General features: G+C 41.5%; 1 protein-coding gene across 1 annotated transcript in view; it reads right to left on the bottom strand.

The window, feature by feature from the left end:
- The window catches only part of LOC128743672 (calcineurin-binding protein cabin-1-like), an 858,845-nt gene that overhangs the window by 66,606 nt on the left and 779,647 nt on the right, over window positions 1–12,592 (bottom strand). Inside the window, exon 20 of the mRNA XM_053840294.1 lies at window positions 350–755. Coding sequence (XP_053696269.1) covers window positions 350–755 — 406 coding nt within the window. The remainder of the gene's footprint in view (window positions 1–349; window positions 756–12,592) is intronic.

Genomic DNA, 12,592 nt, shown 5'->3' with positions numbered 1-12,592 from the left:
GAGGAAAATGTAATAAATTTACCGTAGACCAACCTCGTGTTATTAGTCTTGACCTTGAAATGCAGTCAGGCATATATTATATGTATTAATATTTTTTGGAAACGGTGGTTCTACAATTGATGAAGGGACGGTAGGGGCAAGAAATGAATTTTTTTTTGAATAGAGGAGAAAGAGCAGAAAGGTGAGGGCGGGGGGGGGAGGTTATAGGCAGCTACGCTTAATAAGTAGTCGTTGTGACTCCTACCTTTTGTCCAATGCTGGAAGGTGCATGGGTCGAACTAAGCTATAATCTGAGATTATAACCGGACTCGAACCCACCACACCCGTTATGGCATGTGGCTCTACTTACCGTTGAAATTGGTCGCATTGGAGTAACCATTGTCGTTGCTGTTTCCACTCCTGTAAAAGTGGTTTTGTTCATTCCAAGCAACTTATCCATTGTTTTACGATAATTAATTTCATAGGTGCAGAGTTTAATAGCCAGTTCTAATATGTTACTATTTTCTGGTATTTTAGCTTTGTTATGCACGAATATTTTATAGCCATCGATAAGTGCATTGCAGAGTTTGCCTTCTATCCCTTGTAAATGCTTAATACTTTTTCGGTATGCCTTATATATTTCAGTCAATACCGAAAGGAACTCATCATCGTTGTTTTGAGCTAAGCAATTTTTGAGGGATTTCTGGAACACCCCGATGCAAGCGTTAATTCCTTTGTGGAACAAAGTGTTGCGATCTCGTTCATTCAAATATTTTCTACAAAACAAAAGAAAAACAGAAAAAATACATCAAAAAAACAATGTAATTATTCTAATGATGAGAGGAATATTAATTTTAATTTGGCAGCTCCACGCGAAATGACAAAACTTAATCCTATCTGATTACGATGAACCTTTACCTACTTGTTTGATAGGAGGAAATATGCACCTTCGACATAACTTCGGCACCATTTTGACTCAAGACTCATTTTCATAAAAGGCTTATTTATTTTCAAGAACAAAAAAAAGCCTGGGCTTAAACGCATATCAAAGACTTGACTCTTCTTTATCGACAGACCTCGCAGTTGGCTTTTAGAGTACAGCCTCTATTTAGCAGTGATGCCCAGCCGAGATTCGAACATACGACGACTGGCTTTTTAGACCAGCAGCATACCTATTTTCTTTGGCGTTATGTTTGAAAAACCCGAATTGATCCACCTAGCGGCGTGACCTAGCCTTTCTACTGCCACAATAATCATTATTTAATTTCTCAGTAACAGCTATAATTAACTTGACTATATTTTTTATTTTATCCGTTCCGTATTCCTCAAAATCCTTATTAACCATTTACTTATACTACCAGTAAAATTCACAACGTATTGCGTACAATAATTATATTTTCTTTACTGGGGTGCGTAAATACTTGTAAGCGTCATTTATGTTACTTGATGAACACTTTAATTAGTTTTATAATATTTACGTGATTTATAGAAAAATAATGTAAACACAAAAGATAATTTTTGCAGACTTGAATGAATATATATAGAAAATTAGAAATTAACCCTCTAACGGGTCTATACAGCCTAAACTTTCGGGCTTCAGAGCCACATACGAAACTTGTTTTGAACTGACAATATGAAATATGTGTTCATAGCTAAGGGGTTGGTCACTCGGCCCAGCCGTTTTTATGTTAGGCGACTTGGAACGAACCGAACTGTGCCGGTACTGTACCGAAAGTGCCGAACTGCAAAATTTGTTAAATTTGTTATAATCTGATAGATCTGGCAACCGTGTGATATGATTTTGACAACTGGCAGTGCTCCCATTTCATATGTAAAATTGAACCGGAGGTGTGCCGCTTGATATCTCTGGAGTGATTTTCTCCCCAGCAGAGTACAACCATCGCCATGGATAACCTTGAAAAAAAAATTGATGGGGCAACCAACGACCCCCAAGAGTTGGTGATAAACACTGGAGTGGGTGTAGAGGTGGCACACGACGGTAGACCGGAAGTGCGCAGTCCGTTCGGCACGGACGATACTGGCGAAGTGATGGATACAGGGATGGAAGAGGACTTTAACCTCGACAGCATGTCGCTGGAAGGAGGACTCCCGGCTTCATTCCTGATCCTGAATTCACCAACAGGGAATGCGGAAAGCGACGCGGATAACCTTTCCGATCCGGTGACGCTACCTGAAGTCAAGGGGCAAACTGAGACTTCCGGAGTTGTGGCCAAGCGTCTCTCCAACGCGCAACGGCGACGGCAGAAGCGGTATCGGAGCAAGGGCTACTCAAAGGACGAAGCGGAGGAACTTGCCCTTCTGCCGGCCGGCCAGCCTAGCCAGCGGGACCTTGTCGTTACCAAAAGGCAACGATTCACAGATACGGCGTCGCCGAACATCAGTAGCAAAGGTTCCACTAACAAGAGACCACGCAGTCAAGCCTGCGCGGGTCCTTCGGCACTAAAACCATCTTCGGGACGCACCTACAGAGAAATGGTGGATGCTTTCAGTGTAGCCATAACTACGGCTGATTATCCCGTTTCCCTGCTCACTACGTATCAGCTCCAGACTGTAAGCGCCGTTTTTCTGGATCCAGGAGACTCTAGACATTAGACCCAAGTTCAGGAGCTGCCAGTTCAAGAACGGCTACTTGATACTGACTTGCTCTGACCAGAACACGGTCAAATGGCTGGAGCAAACGGCATCTACTCTCGTCCCGTGGGAAGGACCACAACTACGGGACGACACGAAGGACCTGCCGAAGGCTCACACCTTCATAGGGTACTTCCAGGACAGTGTCGGCACCACGGAATCTTGAGATTCCTCCAGAATCAGAACGACGGCTTTTCAACGCAAGCGTGGCAGATACGCCATCGTATTGTGCGTGGAAAGACCGTGGAACTGTTAATGGTGGTTGACCAAAAGTCGGCAAGTCAGATCGCTGAGCAGCGCTTTATGCTAAATTTTATGTTTGGCAAAGCACGCACGCATGAGACAGGTTGGCAGAGGTCTGATCAACACAGGCGCAACAGTCTCTGCTGCAAAGTCGAGGAAGGTACGAGCGGAACTCCCTTCTGGGAGCGGCCCGCCATCACCAAGACAATGCAATCCTGCAACGTCTAGGGTGGAAAGTGCGAAACTTCCCTCTGTAAGTGCCCCGCCGCCACCTAAACAATGCAATCCTGCGAAGACTAAGCGAGCGCCGCGAAAACCTCGCAAGAGGCGTACGCAGCAATCACCAGTCGATAGTAGACCTCAGAGGCTCAATCCGCCGTTAAGTGCGGGTCGGACATCTGTGGCCTGTCGCCTGCGGCAACCGAAACCTGCCAGTGTGGGCGACCCAGCCGCTCAACTCAGCGAAAACGCTGCTGGTACCCGTTCGCCAAGGCTCGATCCAGTATTGGATCAAGCTGAAAACGGCAATCCTGCCTCAAAATGAGCAGCTTTCGTTGCATTCAGGTGAACCTCCACCATGCCAAGGGCGCGTCTAGTGTCCTATGCCGGAGGTTCACCAAAGAACAGCTGAGTGCTGCTCTGATCCAGGAGCCATGGATCAACGATACCACGATCCTCGGTCTATCCGGCGCTAATGGTAAGTTGATCTATTGTAATACACAGTCCAAGCCTAGGACTGCCATACTGTTAAATAAGAGAATATCATTTTCGACATCGAGGCTAATCCTCTAAAGAGAGAACAATTCAGGAATCCGAGGAAAACCAATTGGAGTTCCTTTAGGGATCATCTGATTGCCTCACGTAATTCCTGTCACAATAATATACGAACTCCAGTTGAGCTGGATATCGCCGCTAGTGACCTGCAATGAAGGATCACAGACGCATATAACACAAACTGTCCCGTAAACACGCGAACAGTTTGCCGTGATGTGCCCTGGTGGAATGAGATGCTTAGCAATCTCCGTCGGAAGGCAAGGCGTCTGTTCAACAGGGCCAAAATCACGTCTAACTGGGAAGACTACAGAGCTTCCTGTATGTAATGTATGTATGTAAGGGGTTAGCCACCATCACCTCAAGGGTTTCCCATTGTATGCAAGTAGAATTACTGCAGAATCGAATTTATCTACCTAGCAACTTTCATGTCAATGCTGTTCGTGAAGGACCAAAAGGGGTTGGGTGGATCTATAAGCAATGTCGCTTATATGATTCCACGGGATATAAGACACTCCTTCCAGCATAGACTTCTGGCTTCTAGATACATAACTTCGCCGTGCAAACTGATCTTGCGTGATGATTTGTGTGCTAGAAGGGCGCGTCAAAATCCTCTCCGACCTTATATGACTTGGGCTGGTTACCACATCCCTCATCCAGTCTTCGATTCATTCGATACCCTGATGCTCCCTCCCCTTTACTATAATGGTGGTATATGGCAATGTAATAAAAATGTGTTATAGGAATATACAATATATGAAGATTACTAAATATAGCAACAATGATTTTACCATCAAATATTCACGTATGATATATGATATGACTAAATGTTACACATGAACCTAAATGTTCAAATAAGTGATAAAAAGCTTATTTAATGATTTAACATTTTGACGTTAGTTTGGCAGTTAAAATGTTTGATTGATATCTGATTGTTTAAATCTTCAGATTGTCATTGTTGAGTGTTAAATATTGACTTACTACATGAAAATTACTAATTGTTTATCTAAACGTATGATTCATTAAATGTTTGTATATTCATTTGATTAAATGTTTAAATGTATGATTGTTTAAATACGTAAGTGTTGAGATACGAATGCATTCTGCAATACTATAAACTACGAGATTTATTGTCCATGTCTCATTAAGATTTCATGATCATCAATGTCACAATACAGTTTCATCAAAGCAGGCGAATGTTCATTCAACACTGTTATTCTTAATATGTATAGTAGTATGCACTGCACAGTAACACAAATTCTGTATTTTCACAGCACGCACACACACACTGAGTCGTATGAATAAAATAATCTGTCGTGCTCTTCTCATAAGGTTTATACAGGGAGAGCGAACTGTATAAGTATCACTCAGAATGTCTGCCTGTAAATGTCTTTCGCTATAATGCGATCATCATCAACGCACTTCACCTCAACGCACCCTTCGCGTCTTTCATGTAAAATAGAACAAGAAAAAAGCCTCTCTTCCACAAACCAGAAGGGGCAGAGCGCAGAGATCGAAGCTGGCCGCACACTAACACACTCATATTCGAGGCAAGCGTTTTTTCATTAGTGCTTACAAAAATGAATACCGTGGCTATAAAAATTTTATGAACACAAATTTGCTATCACTATCAATTTTTGCAACTATTCCCTGCATGCAGCAAATAACTATATTGAGACAACAACTTAGCTGATAATTTCTGCTCAACTCCATTTTGCACAGGAAGCCATTCATGTGAGAGAACGCTATTTCGCTGTTGCTAAATATTATCAATTCTTTTCTTCCTTTCGTCAAAAATCACCACACGCAGCAACTAGCACAACGGCCGAAATATGGGAAGACTACAGAGCTTCCTTCACCAAATACATGAGCTACGCAAAGCCAAAAGGAAATCAGGAGTTAAATTTTGCGGAAGCATTCAAACTCTGCCAGAGGCTACGCGTCTTCAGAAAGCGATGTCCAAGGACCATTGCAATGGTCCAGGGCAATTGAAAAAAGAGGATGGGAGTCTTACTGTTACCACCAGGGAAACTCTGGAAGTTTTGATGAACACGCACTTCCCTGGTTCGACAGTGACCACTGGACAAAACATAGGCGGGCAACAGTGGAATGGGTCATTACACAATGTGCCAAATGATTCGGTTCTACTTGCACGCCGATTGTTTACGGAGGCTTCGATCAATTGGGCACTCAGCTCTTTTGAACCAATGAAATCTCCAGGTCCGGATGGTATTCTACCCATTTTCTTACAAAAAAAACGGACGGTGTTATAATGTCCGAGCTCATCAACCTCTTTCGAGCCAGTTTCACTTTGGGGTATATCCCAGAGAATTGGCGGAAAATAAGGGTGGTGTTCATACCTAAGGCTGGCAAAAAGACAAAACCATGCCTAAGGCTTTCAGACCGATAAGTCTGACTTCAACGCTTCTTAAGCTGATGGAGAAAATCACGGGTAACTATATCCGCAATGAGTTTTTAAAAAACTCTCCGTTACATGTAAATCAACATGCATACCAACACGGTAAATCTACGGAAACCGCACTGCACTGCACTGCTTAGTGACGTTAATTGAGAAATCGCTCAAATATCAAGAGACGGCACTTTGTGCTTTTCTTGATATTGAAGGCGCTCTCGATAACACGTCCTTCGCGTCAATTAATACGGCTCTCTGTCAAAAGAGAATCGACCACACTACAATGAGCTGGATTCAAGCAATACTCTCGAGCAGACAAATTACAGCATCATTGGGAGATACGTCGGTCACGATTTCGGTGATCAACGGATGTCCACAGGGAGGAGTTTTCTCCCCCCTGCTCTGGTCACTGGTGGCCGACGCACTCCTTCACAAGCTATCACAGCTTGGTTATGAGACCATTGCTTACGCCGATGACGTTGTAATTATCGTCAGAGGAAAGTTTGACGCAGTATTGTCAAGTCGCTTGCAAGGAGCTCCAAACACCACCATGTTATGGTGCTCACAAGAGGGACTTAATGTAAATTCCACCAAAACAGTCGTTATACCATTCACTAGGCGAAGGAAACATACCATTACTCCCCTTATACTGAATGGTGTCAGACTGGGCTTCAGTAATGAAGTCAAACACCTCGGAATAATTCTCGATAAAAAAAACTGAACTGGGCTGCCCACCTGGATTATGCTGTTAAGAAAGCAACTTCGGCTATCTGGGCATGCAGGTCACTGTTTGGCAAAACCTGGGGATTGAAACCTCAACTAGCCTTCTGGTCATATACTACTATTGCACGGCCTAGGATAACCTATGCTGCAGTCGTATCGTGGCCCAAGGTGAATGAGGTGACAGCCCAAGCCAAACTAAACAAAGTTCAGCGCCTGGCCTGTCTTACAGTTACCAGTGCCATGCGTACAACACCTACTGCAGCCATGGAGGCAATGCTATGTTTACTGCCTTTGAATCTTCATGTGAAGAAGAAAGCAGAGCTCGGCGCACTACGGTTGCAAAGGAGTAAAACTATACTCGAAGGTGACCAAATCGGTCATCTTCGCATACTTCGGGAATTCAATCTGACACCCTTAGTAACTTCAGTCTCTGACTGCATGGAAGCCAGGCCCAATATGGACGTTCCATATGAGGTGATTGAAACAGATCGCTCAATGTGGAATAATGGAGGGTCAGATCTTCCATCTGGAACTATCTGTTTTTTTACAGATGGTTCAAAAATGGGGGCCTGCACAGGCTCCGGAGTCTACGGACCCGGCATCAGGGAAACTATCTCATTAGGAAAGTGGCCCACCGTTTTTCAAGCAGAAGTATATGGCAATATTCATCTGTGCGACAATATGCTTGAAACGAAAGTACAGGCATGCGAAAATCGGTATCTTCACGGACAGCCAAGCAGCACTACTAGCACTCAAGTCCGCCAAATGCGTGTCCAAATTAGTTTGGGAGTGCAGCACAGCATTGAGGGAACTGTCCAGCCAAAACAAAGTTTTATTACTCTGGGTGTCCGGTCACTGCGGAATCGAGGGCAATGAATTTGCTGACAACCTGGCAAGACAAGGATCAGCTCAGCAATTTATTGGTCCTGAACCGTTTCTGGGCACCTCCACATCCGCCGTAAAAGGCGAATTGATGACATGGGAAAAGCTAGAAATAGTATCCCGTTGGAATTAAACACAGGGTTGTAGACAAGCTAAACAGTTCATCTACCCAAACCCTGCAGTAGCTAAAAAACTACACCATTTAACTCGTAGTGAACTACGCACGATCGCGGGACTCCTAACAGGACACAGCCTCGCTCTTTATCATTTAAAGAATATCGGCAAGGTATCATCCGACACCTGCCGCTTTTGTAACTCTGAACCTGAAAGTTCAGCGCATCTGCTCTGCTATTGCGGAGCTCTTGCATTATCAAGGCCCAACTTCTTAGGAAGTTTCCTTCTTACTCCATATCAGATATGGAGCCTAAATCCCAAAACGGTCATTGGCTTTATAAACCATGTAGTACCGAATTGGGGCACAGGATTACAACTATTCTGCTCAACTCCATCAATGGGTATGAGCGATCCGTAAACTGTGTACAGCAATCGGGGCCTGCCACAAAAGACGATCATTAAAACTGTCGCAGTGGCCTTTTAACCCAATGTCCTTCTGGCATACAAAAAAAATACAATGCGTTCAAAAGCTAGCATCTTTGAAAAACAAGAGATCAGAAAATTATTATACTTCGCTTGTGAAGAAAAAGGATATCTACATCAAAATGATTAATCTCAAAATTTTACTATTAGTTTGCTTGGCTTCAATTTTGCAATATATCTTAATTAGAAAAAATAACTGAATAGAGCATTAGATATGAAAAAGAGAAATTGAACTTTTTCTTAGCTGGCGCTCCTTCAGATAATTACTTTTGCATGAAAATCAAAAGCTTAGGCTTCTTTTGAATGTACTTTCATGAAAAGATAGTCTTGATTAGCTTGATCGCATCGTTTTTACAATGTATCCCGTTAGAGGGTTAGGAAAACAAGATGAGGTCGAAAAATAGTGCAAAAGCTTGCGCCATAAACATGCTTGAGAATGGGAAATATAATCGATATGATTTCCAGTGCTTGTAATTTTTGATTTATTTATTAAAACATGATACATGACATAAGACATCTGTCCTTTAAAATGTCACTAGCAAAAACAAATCTTACAAAATTACTACCGTACAACGTTTACTTCCAATTTTTCATATAACATTTCTAAGCTCTATCTATTGATTGAAAAGAGCATCTACTAATGCGCAAAATTTGTTTGAAATTTGTATAAATTTATTTAGAAAAATCAACTCACTAGTATTTTTAATCCTATACACCACTATACCTACATGCTTAAATTAACTGCTTTTCTTCGATTTTTGCTTTTCTTGTACAAGAGTAACAGCAAGTGAAGAAAATGACAACTAAAAGCTGAAATCAAAGAAAAGAAAAAACTTTTCGATTGAATCCCACTAGGGTATGTTGTTACATCGTCGTAATTGCCTATTCCCGTCCTATCCAACACAAATTATTAAAAATATCAGCATTTTTATGACACACAATGCGAAACTAGTTATTCCCTAATATTTTAGTTAGTTGACTATCATACGCAATCAATCAAAGTGAGCTGAGATCTATTTAAATGCTTTTTATCATTAAAGTCCTACCAGCCAAATTTCCTACGTTTTTTTGTGCGACGAAGAAGACAATGTCGACTAATCGTTCATAAATGAAAATAACTCACGCAATGCATTGTCGTTATTCTACAGCCAGAAAAACTTGCCTGACCTGCAGAAATTTTGTAGAATAACATTTGTCATGCCGTCCTACACAAATACATGCACGTTAGCTTCGTAAACATTGTTGTGATTTTTAGTTCGGACGATGAAAAATTTTGTTGGACGGATTTTAAAACGGTACGACGAATTTTAGCAATAAAGTCAGTTGCGTAATTTCAATAATATGCTGTAAAGTAACTATTCAGGGATTTCAAAGTTCACGGATCGGAAGGTAGGTGTGTTTTAGTCAAATCAGTACAAGAACTTTTGGAGTATTCACTAAATCCATCCAGCAAATGATGAAAATTAGAATGGCTTTCCTTATTACGACGGGAATTAGAAAAAGACCCTATTTAATATTTATTTGCAGCAGATACGTAGTTCGTTCACGACGTGCAGGCTTCATCAGTGTCTTATTTCAAAGCGCATACGTATCTGTCGCGAATAAATATTAAATAGTGGAATTTAGACAGAAAGTTTTTTATTTTCTTTAATTTCAGAGTTCGTATTCCACTAAGAGGCTTCAAAAACTTCAGACAATTGACATTTTTCTCACTTTTCTTGAATTTCAATGTAAATACACAGACACACATACATATACACATACATACATACATACATACATACATACATACATACATACATACATACATACATACATACACAGCTACATACATACATACACACATACATACATACATACACACATACATCACACACATTGAATACAATCAACATTTGATTGATATGTTTTGATTTTACACGTTTTAACGGTGCTTAAGTGCTAAAGTCGTCCAATATTAAATAACTTGGTTTTGTTTGATAGATCTCAGCAGTAATTTTCAAATAATAATAAAATGTGTGATGTTTTTCATTGAATTAATGTTACATGTTATATGTTACAAAAATATGTTTTAAATAATATTTTTCACATTTCTTTATGTAACTTTCAAACTACAAGCCCAATCGTCATGAAATTTGGAAGTTAAGGGTTTGCAAGGCTTCTCTTTCATATGCATCCAATTTTGTTCAAATCGGTTAAGGCACCTATGAGATAATGAAGTCCCATATTTCTCGTATTTTTATACATAACTTTTGAAGTCCGATCAATTCAATTCAATAGCGACCTATGGGACACCTAGATCTTTCATTTGACACTAATAACATTAAAATCGGTCCAGCAATCTCCGAGACAAGTGAGTGAGATTGAAAGCGTCACACACACATACATGCACACACACCCACACATACAAACACACACACACACACACACACACACACACACACACACACACACACACACACACACACACACACACACACACACACACACACACACACACACACACACACATACACACACACATACACACACACACACACACACATACATACACACAGAAAATGCTCAGTTTTCGAAACTGAGTCGAATGGTATATGACATTCGGCCCACAGGACCTTCATTCCATTTCCGGTTTTCCAAGTGATTTCTATACCTTTATATTATAGAGTAAGGAGGGGTAAAAGTGCGATTCAATGATTTATCGGTGCAGATTCCGAGTAAATTGACTACATTGGCATGGATGCGTGACTACTTTAACAGCTTAAATCTAACGTAAACTTTGGTTGCTTACGAAGCATAGTTGCTGAGTTATGTGCAAATGTTATTTTAGGGCGGTTTTGATGTAATTTTTCGTTATACGGCAAACATGATATCAACAGGAGGATATTACTTACAAAAAATTTGTGGCAGCGTTTTTCATCACTCACATATCTGTTTTGAAAATAGGGTGAAAAGAATTTACTAAATATATTTCGCTTTTCCGTAATTTTATGTAACCCCGTCAAGCACCTAGCGGGGCAAAAGTGCGATTCATGGACGAGGCAAAATGTAGAGCTAATTATATACAGCTTTAGGTACTATATTACAGATACTAGAAATGGAAGATCTGTAGAAAACTTTGTGCTTTACAGATGTTGGCCAAAGGAAAACAATGTTTTTGCGGTGATGAAACAAGAAACAAACGTTTGGAAAAGTTTCGATCTAACAGAGGCTGCAATACACCAGCGCAAAATAGGAAAGGTTCAAATTGAGAATATTCCTTACCGAAACATAACGCAGATTGAAGAGAAAATGGTTTTGTTAGCTACTGTTGTGCTAATTTCATGGATTCGAGCTTCACACTTTTGCCCCGCTAGTGGGGTAAAAGTGCGAATCGGCACTTGATCAAAAGAGAGAAGAATTTATTTTGCAAGACACTATTACCGCATATGATTTATAGTTGAATGTGAAGACATTGAGTTACTGCATCACTATAAAATATATTATGTTGTTGTCCTTCTTTATATCTCACGAAAATTTATGACAACTTCAAACGTCGTACTTATGCCCCGCCCTACTCTATATTTATATAGTAGAAAGGCAAAACGTGAATTTATAAACCCCTAATCCAAGGTGTCATGCGACCCGTGCCGAGGGATGAATGGTGGGGAGGGGGGTTCTATAAATACTCAGCCTCAAACGGAGCCTGTGGAGTACCAGAGCGCCATCCACAGTAATCAGCCCTTATCGCATCATGAGGGGCTCTGATGCGGCGGACTTTTCTTTCCCCTCAACTCGTGGGATTCTACATGAACAATCAAAATCAAAAAACTTAACTTCAGTGAGCGCGGACGGATAATCCGAAATACGTAGATAATCAGTTCGCAAGAGGTGGTATCCAGCGATCCCCTCCGATGGATACGAGTAGAAGCGCCAGCGTAAGCGGAAAGGGAAGCGGCACACCTGTCGCTTCAACTGCATCTACGCCGGACGCAACGATAAATAGCCCGTCGCTAATAAAAGCAGTGGAAGGAAAGAGAGATATGCTACCAAGAGTGGTAGCGGCGTCTCATCAGCTCGATGCCATTATCGAGTTCGTGGCAGGCCGCAGCACCCTAGTGAAGGACCTGAAACAAAGTCTGCTCATGATTCGGGGCACCATGCGTGCTGCGACGAAGGAACACAGTGAACTCGAAGCGCGAGTAAAAGTGGTAGAGAAGGCGTTTGTATCGAGGTCTGTACAAACGGATGCCTTCCTGTCAACGACTGACCACACCGTGGCCCTTGCGACTACGGAGCAGTCCAGTGCCAAAAAAGGTATCCACTAAACGTGCAAGGCAGTCCCCAGGGAAA

Source organism: Sabethes cyaneus, chromosome 3 (genome assembly GCF_943734655.1).
Source record: "Sabethes cyaneus chromosome 3, idSabCyanKW18_F2, whole genome shotgun sequence".
NCBI classification, from domain to species: Eukaryota; Metazoa; Arthropoda; class Insecta; order Diptera; family Culicidae; genus Sabethes; species Sabethes cyaneus.
The sequence above is the reverse complement of the archived record's forward strand: the minus strand, read 5'-3'. Positions and strand labels throughout refer to the sequence as shown.